General features: G+C 45.2%; 2 protein-coding genes across 2 annotated transcripts; both read left to right on the top strand.

Moving 5' to 3' along the window:
• Window positions 1-7656: 7656 nt before the first annotated feature.
• Window positions 7657-9594, top strand: LOC307247710 (uncharacterized protein; the record flags this gene model as incomplete). Its single annotated transcript, XM_080023833.1, has 2 exons — window positions 7657-8284; window positions 8893-9594. 2 exons carry the CDS (start codon window positions 7657-7659, stop codon window positions 9240-9242), a joined length of 978 nt encoding a protein of 325 aa, XP_079879959.1. The 3' UTR covers window positions 9243-9594.
• A 459-nt stretch (window positions 9595-10053) lies between these two features.
• Window positions 10054-14580, top strand: lipt1 (lipoyltransferase 1). Its single transcript, XM_080020612.1, has 4 exons — window positions 10054-10728; window positions 12224-12465; window positions 13227-13448; window positions 13917-14580. The coding sequence occupies exons 1-4, from the start codon at window positions 10370-10372 to the stop codon at window positions 14327-14329; spliced, it is 1236 nt and encodes a 411-aa protein (XP_079876738.1). The 5' UTR covers window positions 10054-10369; the 3' UTR covers window positions 14330-14580.
• Window positions 14581-14864: the final 284 nt, after the last annotated feature.

Here is a 14864-nt window from a genome sequence, read left to right as displayed (position 1 = left end):
CAACATTGATATTGTATTATGTTATATGTAGATATTTTTTGCGAGTTTTTGTATGTTCCCTAACGTGTGTTCCCAAAAAAATTACGACAAAGATAAAAAAATAAACGTGTAGACATATACACATTTGTATTCTAATGATTGTATATTTATGTGCAATCGAATCTGCGTAGTTGCAAATGATGTCGTTTGTGGATGCCCCCCTTTTCCAACTGTACATAGTATCACAAATTGCACGCATTCATACACACACGTTTTACATATTTTTGTGATTTATTATTACTTTTCTTTCACTTTTATTCTTCCGAGTTTTGCACAGCCCTTGGATTTTGCCCTTTCGTCATTGCACTACACTGCACTTGTGTGATGAGTACAAATCTTGAATCATAACAACCTTTTAAACATATATCATACCATCAAACCAGCATCAAAATATCACGGAAGGAATGTTATGCCTGTATGTCTGTATGTCCTTCAGTTATCTCGACGACCCTTCACCCGATCTACTTCACACTTGGTGGGTGTATCGCTGGGGACGCGAGGACGTGCAGTGTCGAATTCGGTGGAATTTGGGCCCGCGACGCGTGTTACATTAATAACCTTTGAATAAAGAGCGAGCAGCGGGGGGCGGGGCTTCAGGGCTCCGCGGGCACCGAGACGCTTACGTCCGCAGCGCATCCAAAAGCGCGAATCGCCGCGATTTGGGCTGTGAGTCTTTTCACCCCCCCCCGTGAGAATACGGTGCGTTTCCCCGGTGCGCGGCTTGGATCGGCGCGCCCCCCGTTGCAACCGGCAGTTTCGTTTTCCGTCGCGGAAAGAAGCGGACGCTCGGGTGCTGTGACGTCATGCCCAAGCACAGCCGCGCCAGGCGGGAGCGGATGCGCGAGGCAAAGCGCCGTGCGCGCGCAGCCGAGTCGGAGGAGGCGCGGGGCGCACGGCTGGCCAGCAACGCGGCGCGCATCGCCACCCGGAGGGCGGCGGGGACCCCTGCGCAGCGAGCGGGGAACCGGCCCCTTCCGAACAGGCATGTTTTCAGCGGGCACCGCACTAGGTGTAAATGGGGGGGAAGAATCCACGTGACGCTTACTTAGTCCTCCATGCCTGTAGGGGGCCAGGAGAGGTCCACGCTTGCTCTATTTTGGTGGGAATTGAGCGGTAGAGGAGGAAGCTGCGACGCGCGGAGAATCCTCTGTGACGCTTTTTTGATTTAGTGCAGTTGATTTCGGATTGCAACCATTTCCCCCGGGAAATCAAAAAAAAACAAAAAACACTTGCAACGCTTGACGGCGTTGGAGTTGTGTACGGTGGGAAGGGTGCAAAGGGGTTCCGCGCGTGCGCGGGATATAGAGGATTTATTCATCACAGTTCCTGTCAACGGGAGACATTTACAGATTGTTTCAGCAGATTTGTTTGGCCTGGTGAATAATAAACCTTTTTGTTCACATACTGGTCAACTATCATATTTCTATATTTGCATAGGTTGTTGTAGTACCTACAGATAACACAAGGGAGCGCACTTTTAGGATTCGGCATTAGAGATATTTTTATTTATTGACAGTCATTAATTATGTTACATGCATAATGCAAGAACAAATGATAAAATGGCGAACGCCAAAGGCTGCAAAAACGTGAATAATGCAACCTTAGTCAGCAAAAAATATATAAGCAAAATACATATTTCTGAATGTGTGCACAACATAGTGTGCAATGTTTGTGGGGGGGGGGGGGGGGGGTAAATGCTTTTTTTTGTACACTGATGTATATGTGCAATATGTGCACAGGTTGTATATTGAATATGCCGATGTTATTATAAGTGTTTATATTTATTAAGTAACCCGTTGGATTATTATTCCTGAGTGACATGAGGTCACAGTTTGTAATCTTTACCGTTGTCAGTGTAGTCACTACCCTTCCATGACACAAGGGGGCGCAGAGGGATTCAGTGGCACCTATTTCCAGAGCGAGTTGCCGGAAACGAACAAAACAAAAACAAAGCACAACAACAATGGCGGCAGTGAAGAACGCACGAATGCGACAGCGAGAGGAGTTGGCGGTGTCTTTACTGTATTTAAAAATGAAAAAAAGGAAAAACAAAAAGAGATGGACGTGGTATGTTCGTCCTCTAAATCAGTCAATCGACGAGTCTCCGTGTGGAAGCGTTGGAAGTGTCCGCGGTTGGAGTGAAACGGGTCCTTAAAGAGCAGCTACCGTTTTTTTTTTTGTTTTTTTTATTATGAATTTACAATCTCTGACTTATTGAGGAGCTGGTTTTGGGGGGGGGGGACAGGCAGAAATACAGGAATGAATGTGGGTGATTTAGGTGCATATGGGCCGGTGGACGGGGGCGGGAGGAGGGTACGTGACTGCCCCAGCGCAGTAGCAGGGTGGTGTTGGTCGGAGTCGCCAGGTCAGTCACCCCTTTCCCACTTGCACTGAAAGCGGTAAATCTACCGGACATGTTCCGTATTGGCGTCATATACTACCTCGCGTCATTTCACTCGTCTGAAATGGAAAATGTGGGCCTATTTAAAAACAAAACATAATTTTGGACAATCATTACACACTAATCGCGAAACTCTTTTTTTATTGTGGTCTTATCGTCTTATCTTGGTCGTATCTTTGATATTACAATCCAAATCATATTCATAATGTTAATTATTATTGTAAGATATATCATTTTATCTGCTAGATTTGTCACTTGCCCCATCTATTCCAAGATTCAAGATGTTTATTTGTCACATACATATACAGTACATACCTGCATACATATATGTAGTGAAATGACATTGCAACGCACCCGGAAATTATGCACAATAAGTACTAACTAGAACAATAGCTAAGTAATTAACTAACTAAACTAACTGATTCCTTAAACGTAATTCAATACGTAAATAGAATAAAATAAGAGTAAAAATGGGTGAAATACAAAGTAGGATTACAAAATAGAAATAATGGGAATAGAGTATTGTAGTATATTTAGATATGTGTAGTAAAGTGGCATGTGAATAATGTGTGGTTTCCCTGTCCCAGCTTTGGAGACGTAAAATTCACGTGTGTCCTTCAGCTGCACACATGGCTGTAGAGATACTGCTGCTCCCTCAACGTACCATTTGTGGACAACTTTGCCACCTTCTTAAACCGTCCAAATGTCTTCAGACATGATGGAGTACATCCAAACTTTCACGAATGACGTCGCCTCGCCATGAACATGGATCTTACGTTAAAATCCTCTGTTCAGTACAGATGTTAGGTGAGTCCGATCCACTCCACTGACATTAATGACTGTCACTCTGCTTTACAGATTCCTCTAATTATAAACCATAGACCCAAATCACGTAACTTCCCTGTAACATACAGGGATCTAAACAATTTACCAGTTCAGACTCCAACTATCAGTCCCCCGCAAAGCCACGCACCTATAACAATAAAAATGGCTTTAGGTCAGGTCAGGTCACTAACTAATAAGTAATTTTTAGTTAATGACATAAGTAACCATAACCTGGATTTTACTCTACTGAGTGAGACCTCGTTTTGTATATGACCTCGTCATTGAGACAGCACCTCCTAATTTCAAATTCATCCAAACCACTAGAGCTGACAAGAAAGGCGGTGGAATAGCTGCTGTCTTCTCTGATATCTATAGCAGCAAGGAAATCCCCCTCGGAGATTCACGTCTTTTGAACACCTTGATATATCTATAAACTGCAGCGCTCCGATTTTAATCATCACTGTCTGTCAGCCACCAAAATCCAAATGTGGCTTTCTTGATGAATTCTCTGAGCTACTGTCCAAGGTCTCCACTGATTATGATGGTATAATTATCTCAGGTGATTTTAATATCCATGTTGAAAATCAAAGAGACCCAGATGCTCAACACTTCATTAGCCTATTAGCGGCATTTCACCTCACTCAGCACGTTTCTGGACCCACCTACAATAAGGGGCATACTCTGGACTTGTTCATATCAAAAATACTTCACTGTACCCTGTGTCATGGATGTTGCCATATCAGATCACTGTTGCATATTCTTTGACGTGTCTGCTCTTCTTGTACGATAGAGGGCTACCTGAACAATGTATCATGAACAATAATACCATTGAAACCTTTGAGAGAATTGTAAATTAGTTACCGCTGTTCATGGCATCATCAACTGAGGTTCCTGTGAACAACTTCAAATCAAAAATACCAAATATCATTGATAACATTGAACCTGTTAAAACTAAAATCATAGAAAAAAAAATGCACTCTGGAGAAATTGAGTGGTTGTTAGGCATCTTAAGAGAGAGTGTCGCCAGACAGAACGAAAATGGAAAAGCACAAAACTTCAGGTTCATCATGAAATTCACAAGGATAGACTCAATCAGTACAACATATAAATGAAACAGTTCAGACAGTCTTCTCAAAAATCTTCATTAATGAATCATTAATGAAAATATCAACAATAACAAAGTGCTCTAAAGTGCTCCACTGTTGATCGACTTATTAATCCACCACCTACAACCCCGTCAGAGATGCTCTCCACTGAAAGATGTGAAGAATTTGCCACATTCTTCAGTAACAAAATTATAACTGTCAGAAAGAATACTAGTGCCTCAATATTCAGGAATGAACCTATCCTACAGTTCTTCAGTAATATTACTGCTGCCATGTCTCACTTTGTCCCTTTAAACATAAAAACTGGACGATATTGTTGGTATATTATTGTTGGTCAGCTCAGGTCCTTCACCTGCTGCCTGGACCCCCTCCCTACCACATTTTTTAAAACAGTTTTTAACTGCCTAGCACATGAGGTATTAGAAGTTCTAAACGGCTCTCCTTAATCAGGTATATTTCCTGCAGCATTTAAAACAGCTGTCATTACACTACTCCTGAAGAAGAACAATCTTAATGCAACAGTTATTGCCAACTATAGGCCCATTTCCAACCTGCGATTCCTCAGAAAAATATTTGAAAAAACAGTTAACCTTCAGCTTAATAACTATCTAACATCAAACAGCCTTTTAGACGCTTATCAATCTGGATTTTGACCTCACCATAGTAAAGAAACAGCACTTATTAAAGTTGTGAACGATCTGCATATAAAGACTGATTCTAAAAAAAGCAATCTGTTCTTCTGCACCTGGATCTCAGTGCAGCCTTTGACACTGTTGACATATATTTTTTTAAAGAAATGACAAAAATGTGTCGAACAAAGTGGATATTATTTGTGGAGTGCCCCAAGGTTCGATTCTTAGCCAATTATTGTTTAACCTCTGTACTCCCACCGGAACATATTATAAAGAAACACAAAATAAATCACCATAATTATGCAGATGATTCACAGCTGTACATACAGTATCCCTATCTCCTGATGACCTACTCCCTCACTCAGTGTATTAATGATGTTAATGCATGGATGTCATAGAACTTTTTACAACTGAACAGAGACAGAAAATTGCAGCTCATCTCAGCTCTGTCTCTGGAAAGCAAGAATAAAGCCAGAAATCTGGGTGTAATCATAGACGGCGATCAAAATTTTAAGAGCCATATCAATCAGACAAATAAATCCATACAAATTATTCCATGCATTCATAACGAGTAGATTGGACTACTGTAATGGCCTATTCACCAGCCTCCCGAAATCAGCTGTGCAGCGGCTACAGTTAATCCAAAATGCGGCTGCACGCGTTCACTGGGACAAAAAAGTTTCAACATATCACACCTGTTCTTAGATCACTACATTGGCTCCTTGTCAAAACTAGAAATGATTTTAAGATTCTGTTACTTGTACATAAAGCTGTAAATGACCTTGCGCCTCAAGTTCAAGTGTACAGAAAGTAAATGCTCCTTATACACGAACCAGCGTGTATTTTATTTTATTTTATTGCTAAATCATTTTCCCACACATTAATTGACTGGGGAAGCCAACCTGCAAGTTGCTCTTTTACAATCCTCTGGTCCTGGTCCTGAACCACCTGTTGTCCAGGTCCTGCAGGGAGACCTCAGAGGAGCAGCTTCCTCGTCTTTTTCACCAGGGTGTTTGTGTGTAACATCCATGTCACCTCAGTGTTTTTCGGGCACAGACACCCATTGTAGAACCCTCCAAGCGTGTAGGCGGTACGGACTGGGCCAGGAAGAGGTCCAACGTTGAGGTGAACACTGGGGCTAGCCAGTTGGCATTGGTCTTAAGTACACATCCGGGATGCTGTGTATACCGGCCTTTCTGGTGTTCATCCGCCCCTCCTTGCCTAGGGAGCGTCTGTGCCCCCTACTCAGGGGGAGCCTTTACACCCTACCTAGTAAGCGTTACTTTATTAGCAAGGATTTTCACCAAGTAGTAAGATATAAAACTTGGTGAGAGTCCTTGCTCTATACCCAGGCACCATCCTTGCTCCCTACTTATTGAGTGCTGTTTAGCCCTATCTACTGAGCGTCTTTGCTTCCCACTTAATAAGCATCCTTGCACCCTACCTAGTGTGACCTAAAAAACAGTTCTTCCCTCAGGTTCAATGATTGGTTAGATGATTGTATTTTATTAAGAAACAAAGAATTGTTTAAAACAAGAGTACATCCATAAAACAGCTCATATATTCCCACAGCCTAGTGGGAATCAGACATGAGTAAACCTCCCGTCCTGTGTCCTGCGAGACCTGTTTACAGCTCTGGTAGTTAGCGATAGCTCTTGGCCCTTGTAGCCCGGACAAGCAGTACAGAGAGCTTATATCTGGACTATATATATCATCATTAGAAATACTAGGGTATAAGTTATAGAAATATATAATGTTGCTTATACACAAGAGAGCATCTTTGCCACCCACCAAGTAAGCATCCTTGCACCCTACCACCTAAGGAGCATCCTAGCTGTAGAGTGTCTGTAGTAAGTGTCCTTGCTCCTAGCTCAGAGTTTTTCGTTGCTACGCACCTAGTGAGTCTCCTCCCGCCCTCCCTAGAGAGCTTTCTGTCTTTCTTCCTCCCTACCTTATGATTTCCTGTCTCCCTCCCTCCTCCCTATCTTCCTTCCTTCCTTACTAATGAGACCTTCTTGTTGTCCTGCCTTTCAGTCTGCCTGCCGTCCTCTCTTCTCCGATGTCGTTGTGTGGAGAAGATGGCGGAGTGGCTGCCCTCCACCTGCAGTGTCCCACCTGCCGTCAGTTCTCAAACAGCCACGCCCACCTGCTGGAGCACACCGCCAACGACCATCCCACCCGCCTGGACAACATGTCTGTTGGTCGCCTGGGAAATGCCATCATTTACCAGAGCACCGCCAAATTATTCCACTGCTCTGAATGCTTCCTCACTTGCAGGGAGTTCACCAAGTTGTATGAACACCTGGTTACCTTCCACTGCATGGAGAGTGGAGGAGAGACTGGAGGAGTAGGGGGAGGAAGAGAGGGGGCTAAGAGAGGAAGAGTAGAGGAGGCCGGGGTAGGAGGGGAGGAGGCTGGAAAAGGAGGAGGAGAGGAGACTGGGGGAGAAGGAGGAGAGGGGGCTGGGGGAGGAGAGGAGACTGGGGTAGAAGGAGGAGGAGGAGATGGGGCTGGGGGAGGAGGAGATGGGGCTGGGGGAGGAGGAGGAGAGGACGCTAGGGGTGGGGGAGGAGTAGAAGAAGAAGAGGATACAAGGGTAGGAGATGAGCAAATGAGGGAAGAAAAGGAGCAGACAAGGGGAGGGGATGAGGAAATGGGGAACGCAAAGGAAGAGACAAGGAGAGATGTGGAAATGAGGGGAGGAGATGAGGAAATGAAGGGAGAAAAAGAGGAGACAGGAGTAGGAGATGAGGAAAGGAGAAGAGGAGAGGAGGACATGAGGGAAGGGGATGTGGAAATGAGGGAAAGAAAGGAGACAAGGGGAGGAGAGGGTGAGACAAAGCTAGGACATGAGGGGAGGACAGAACGGGAGCAGCTGGTCCCCGGCCTCCCGTCCCTGCGACAGAAGCAGGCGTGGCGGCATCGGAGGGCGGGGTGTGAGGGCGAGGGAGGAAGGACTGAGGAGAGGGGTGTGGTGGAGGAGAAGAAGGCGGGGAGTGGCCTTCTGCACTTCACCGGCAAGGCGTTCCGGTGCATGTGCGGCTGGAGCGGCCGACTGAAGCACGTAGCCGCCGGTCACCTGACCAAGAAGCACGACATCCCCAAGACCTACGCTCTACAGGCCGTGAGGGAGCAGGTCACTACAGCGCCCCCCGGAGGCCAGCGCCGGCAGAGCAGCAGTGCCCTCCTGAGGGAGGAGATGGAAATCACGGCCAAGGTCATCTGCTTCAAGGCCAACCGCTTTGAATGCCTCATCTGCGGCTGGAAGACCAAACTGAAGGGTGAGAATAGCGGATTTGGGTCATTGTCAACTGTCAATTTTATGTGGTCTGTGGCGTTGCCACATTATGAATATGTAGTAAGGCACACTATAAACACATAGCGTAACGGGCATTACATTAAATGGTTTTGCTCTGGCCCGGGGCCTGTAATTTGTCACCGCTGTTTTAACAAGTTTCCTGGTATCATGAGTGTGATGTGGGGATCGTGTGGTTAGAGCAGCCTCACCTGGCCTGGATCTAGGTAACTGGGGACCAGGATCAGAGTGGCTTCATACCAGTTGCTTGTTGGTTGGTCTAACAAGCAACAGGTAAAATCCTCACACACACACTCAGGATAGAGGAGCCCTTGTCATGACACATGTCCATCTGCTCCTGGGCTTATTTCAACTAGCCCAGTCTCTATAATAAACTATGTGTCTGAAATCCTGTTGTCTGTGCGGGAGGTCCCTGAAAACGGCACTTGGGTGGCGGGTGGTACGCGAAATGGCCACAGTGAGTTCTCAAACTCTGGTCTTTTCAGCTTAGTCGTCCGAGCAGTTTGTCGGAGGAAATAGTTGGATTTCTACATCAACCACTCTTTTGCAACTGGTATCCGTGTCTCTTTGCAGGTTTTGCCATCAACCACGTCAACAGCCTCCACCAGGTGGAGCGCTCCTATGCCTGCTCGCTGTGCCCGCGCAGCTTCTTCCTGCCCAGCCACCTGCAGTGCCACATGGCCTCACAGCACCCGGCCGGCCGCTACGCCTGCCCCTTCTGCTGCTTCCGTTCCGACTGCCTGTCAGGCTTCAGGAGGCACTGCAATCGCTGCAATGCCCGTGATGAGCGCGGAGTCCAGGAGGTGGAAGAGGCAGGAGGAGAGGTGGAAGAGGTGGAGGAGGAGGTGGAGGTGGTGGAGGAGAGTCACGACAGGGCTGAAGGATGGGGGGAAGAGAATGGAGAAGTAAAAACACTAAAGTGAAAAATCTTTGCACAATCGTCACTGCTGCTCCAGCCGAAATTTAAATCACAATGCTGCTTCAGTTCACCCACTTTCAATGGCTATAATGTTCCATTTGACCCTTAACAGAATGACTGCTTCACTCTTCTGTAATGGAGGAAACAGTTGGAATTCAGACAAAACCAACAGGCAGTTTTTCTTCCCGTTGAACTGCAACGCCTCCTGCCCTCTAGCAGCAGCAGCAGGCGGCAACTGCACATCTGAACAACAAACTACAATGTACACTGTATGTAAATAATGTATTAAATATGGCTTTTTGGTATTTTTTAATATGACCATGTATCTTTTACACACAGGCCTGTTTTGGCTCCCTTTGGCCCCCAAGGATGTTGAGGATTGTGATATCAATCATATATATATATATATATATATATATATATATATATATATATATATAATATATATATGTTTATCAGTTTATGAGATCTCGGATCCTTGCGCTTGCCCATTTTGTTTTAACGTTGTGGCTAATTCGATATAAACACAATTTCTACTTTTGCCAGAATGTGAATTGTGAGACAGATGTTTATTCTTTACCATTTTTTCATTTTCAGATAACCAAGGTTTATCGCATCTTACCATTTCGATCTATCCATAACAAGTGATATTAATTGTACCGTAATTACACTAATATCCATGAATCAAAAAAATAAAGGGGTGGTTGGTGGTACTTAGATTGGGGAATTTTTATAATAATTTCTGTAATGTCAATATTTAATCACAATTATTTAAGCACATTAATAATTTCATTTTGGATTGAGAATATTTTCTATTTCTGATGACCGTAATATCGTTGACATCGTGACCGGTGGGTTCGATGCGATGGTTCCAGTTTCGTGTTAAACGCAGTGAACGCCAGAGATCCTAAAGATTCCGCCACTAGGGGGAGTACATAGAAAGCAGCAGGAAGGAGCTTATGAAGACGAAGAAGAAACCCCGGAAGTGCAATCACCTTGAAAACCCAACACAAACTACCTCGTGTTTCAGTGTTTGTATATATTTATGCATCTGTTTTCACCACAGATCACACCGGTCCAGCAAGAGATGATGAGAATACAATAAAAAAAAAAAAAAAAAGAAAATTAAAAATGATTTCGCGGACGGTTCTATGTGTTTTCCGCGGCTGGAGCGCGTTATCGGCTGCGCGGCGGCGCCTCAGTGACGCGGCAACAGAGCGGCTGGGAGGCGGCGTGTCAGTGGGAGCGGAACGGCTGGGAGGCGGCGGGTCGGCGGCAACAGAGCGGCCGCGAATGAGCGTGTCCGCGGCAGCGGAGCGGCTGGGAGGCGGCGAGCTGCTGCTGAGCTCCTGTTCCACTGACATCTTCCAGAACCTTGCCCTGGAGGACTGGATCCACCAGAATCTGGACCTGGAGAAGCGCAGGGTCCTGCTACTGTGGAGGAGCCGCTCCGCTGTGGTGATAGGAAGGCACCAGAACCCCTGGCAGGAAGGTTTTATTATTTTATTATACTAATCATAATAAGCCCAAACCCAGAACCCCTGGCAGGAAGGTTTTATTATTTTCTTATACTTATTATAATAAAACCCAAACCCAGAACCCGGGGCAGGAAGGTTTTATTATTTTCTTATACTTATTATAGTGAAACCCAAATCCAGAACCCCTGGCAGGAAGGTTTTATTATTTTCTTATAGTTATTTTAATAAAACCCAGAACCCCTGCCAGGAAATGTTATTATTCTATTATACTTATTATAATAAAACCCAAACCCAGAACCCCGTGCAGGAAGGTTTTATGATCTTATTATACTTTTTTTTAATAAAACCCAGAACCCCTGGCAGGACGCTTTTATTATTTACTTGTACTTATTATAATAAAACCCAAACCCAGAACCCCTGGCAGGAAGGTTTCATTATTTTATTATTCTTATTATAATAAAACCCAAACCAAAAACCCCTGACAGGAAGGTTTTTATTATGTTATTATCATCAAACCAAACTGGTAATACAGTACACTGAATTTCAAACCCTCTTATTATTTTTAATTTTTGGAACTTTGTTTTGTTTATGTATAATATTCTATGTAACACAAAACGGTTTCCTAAATCAAGGGAAAGAGGCTCCATTAAAGTGCATCACATTAGGCCAGTGATACTAAAGGCCAGGATACTAAAATAAGATCAGATAACACTGTTTTAACACAGAAGACTGGGTTTGGGCAGATTTACCATTAAATCGTCTATCGGCTAATGACTCCATTGATCGTACCTGACTGGTGTCATGACGGACGATTTTTTTTTTTAAGGAAGGAATCTTCAAGGAGTTCAGCAGTGGAGCGCTGTAAGAGCAGTTTGCCGCGTTCTGAACCTGGAGCGGAGAGGGAGAAAGGGGACGGAGCCCTCCCCTGCTTAGAGCTGATGAGTAACCGCTTGTGTTCGGATCTCATTTCCCCCTTTTTAGGCCCTACGTGTTGAGACGTTAAGAGGGGCAGGCGCTCAAAAAATAAAAAAATAAAATAAAGGGCACATGGAGCCTCAGCTTCGGATCTCGGCCGCTCTGTCAAACATTTGCCGTTTTCAGTTTTCGGTCAAACGGAGCAGCGCAGCGGAGCTCACATCGCTGGGAGGAGAGGCCCCATTATAATATAGCAATATATAATATAATCTCACAGAGAAAGATTTAGATTTATTTTGTTTCCTGAGTTTCTCACTTGTATGGAAAATGAAAAACGTAACCCTTACTCATAGAACTGGAGCAGAGTTGTATTTGTTTCTCCTCCAGACAGCGGTGCGCGCCGCCTCCCGTGCCTGTCTTTTTTCATTCAGATCTATTTATTTTGGTTTGTTTCCTACATGTATTAAACAAAATGTTAAAACACAGCCGAGTTGAGGGACTGTTCCCTTCCGTTCTGTTTAAAAAAAAAAAAACAACCTGTGCGTCCCCACTGTGCGTCATTCTGATTCACCTATCCATTTTGGATCCAGGAGTGTGACCTGCGGCTGATGGCGCGGCGCGGCGTCCCGCTGGCCCGGCGGCGGAGTGGCGGCGGCACGGTGTTCCACGACCTGGGGAACGTCAACCTGACCTTCTTCACCTCCAGGAGGAACTACGACCGCCAGCGCAACCTCCGCGTGGTCACGGCGGCACTGAGCGCGCTCAGACCGCAGCTGGACGTGCGCGCCACCGAGAGGTTTGACGTCCTGCTGGACGGCCGCTATAAGATCTCAGGTGTGTGTGTGTGTGTGTGTGTGTGTGTGTGTGTGTCTGTGTCTGTGTGTCTGTGTGTGCGCGCGTGTGCGTGTGTGTGTCCAAAGATTCAAAGTCTCAATTATGTTTGTTTAGTACCCGGCTCTGAGGAGAATAACAATTCTTATAGATCAATATTGGGGCGTCCAACCAGTTATCTCGGAATGACATCCGTTGCCAAGGGAAACCACTTCTCCACCCGGTTTCACGTGCCCCACGTCACTCCGCTGACATGCCAGGCCAGCTATTGACACCATCTGTTGATGCTACATAGAAACTACACTGGAGGACTTCCAGGCATGCATGGAGATGTGTCCAGTTTCAGCAGTAAATCATTTAGTTATATGCGGGGCAAACTTTTTTTGTTTTATATTGTTAGCCACGTTGATGTGACTATTTCTCTCAGTGGAAGCTCCAGTCATAAAATCATTTAAAATCAATATTCCGTCTCAGTTTGTTTGTTTATTTATTTATGTATTTATGTATTTGTTATGTATTTGTTTGTTTGTGTATGTATGTATGCATGTATGCATGTATGTATGTATGTATGTATGTATGTATGTATGTATGTATGTATGTATGTATGTATGTATGTATGCATGTATGCATGTAGGTATGTATGTATTTATTTATTTATCAATAATAACTGAATTTCAGGATGATGCACTAACACATTGAATAGTGATAGTGATAGTATAATGGTGTTTCGTGTTGTTTCCAACTGTACCACTCTCTGTCTTCAGGCACGGCGGCTAAACTAGGGCGGACCGCCGCCTACCACCACTGTACCCTGCTCTGTTCCGCCGACCGCAGCTTACTCTCCGCCGTGCTGCAGCCCTCAGTGCCGGGCATCAGCAGCAACGCTACGCCCAGCGTCCCCGCTACCGTCATCAACCTGCAGGAGCGCGACGCCACGCTGGAGCCCCAGGGACTCATGCGGGCGCTGGCCGCACAGTACAACACAGGTCAGCAGGGGGTGGTAGAGGGGCAGGAGTAGAGGAGTAGAGCTGGAGCTAAAACTTTCAGAACAGGGGCTACTTGAGGACTGGGTTAGGAAACACTGTGTTGGAAGAGCAGCAAGGGGTGTTAACAGAAGCGACAAAATGTCATGCATTTTAGTCCAGGATATCAGTTCACATCCTTCTATGATATAAAAAACATCAGTTAAAAACTTGATCACGTGGTTCTTTGATGCAGATTGAATCTACAACAAACCAAAGTTGCTGAATCACTTGGTTGAGAGGATGCTTCAATCAGCTGAGCACTTGAGGCTTTACTTTATAAAAGTTACATTTATGTTTCAACAATAACAAGTGTTTAAAGTATTATTCTGAAACTCTGTGGGAACAATCGACAACAACAGCCATTTTGGGAGGGAGGGCCCGGATGGCCTGACTTCCTGTTCCACTGACACGTTGTCTTGTTCCGCTCAGAGTTTGGTTTGCGGTGCGGCGTGACTCCCGTGGATCCTGCTGACGAGTCAGAGTTCCCAGGAATCATGGGTGCGGCGGCGGAGCTGCAGAGCTGGGATTGGACCTTTGCACGGACGCCCAAGTTCAGCGTCCGGACGGAGCTGCGGCTGACGGAGCCGGGCGGCAGTGTTGCCACGGCAACCGTGGGCATGGAGGTGAAGGGCGGGAGGATCGAGCGCTGCCAGCTGGGGGTCCCGGGGACGTGGCTTCCCGCCACCCTCTGCGCGGACCTGGGGTCCGTGCTGGAGGGGTCACGGTTCTGTCGCTCCGATGCTGGCTCCCTTGCAGCGACCTTTTTGAGGTCCGTGAGCCCCGGGAGTCGAGATGCAGAGAAGGTCCAGGACCTCTGCGAGAAGCTGGTTTCCCTGATGTGACGAAATAATGACTCTGTGGAAGAAGAACTGTGGATTATTTCAGTTTCACACTGTCGAGCTTAGACGGTTTATTGGATTTATTGTGAAGCAGCAAAGGAAAATAAATTAAAATAAAGAGTGATTAAAAAAAATTAAAAAAAGTATTTTCCAAAGATTAATCTACCAAACATTGTAATGGTATAGAAGGTTATAATACTTTCCTTGATATATCACTTACAACCACAATTTTGCAATCAGGTAAGATAAGAATAAAGTCTTTTAATGAAATGAAATCCCTTTAAATAATTTCATCTTTTATTTGATTTCTGACATTAGATATAAAGACACGATAGTGTGAAATGCGTTAAGAAGAAGAAATGTCACATATGTACACATAAATATACAAGTTAACTTGATGTGGCACATACTAAAAATGCTGTTGTGATGTGGGGATGGTGTGGTTTGAGCAGCGACACCTGACCTTGATCTAGGTGATTGGGATCAGGGTGGCTGCATACCTGTTGCTCGTTGGTTGGTCTAACGAGCAACAGGTAAA

The sequence above is a fragment of the Zeus faber genome, assembly GCF_960531495.2.
Source record: "Zeus faber genome assembly, chromosome: 2".
In the NCBI taxonomy this organism is placed as follows: domain Eukaryota; kingdom Metazoa; phylum Chordata; class Actinopteri; order Zeiformes; family Zeidae; genus Zeus; species Zeus faber.
The sequence above is the reverse complement of the archived record's forward strand: the minus strand, read 5'-3'. Positions and strand labels throughout refer to the sequence as shown.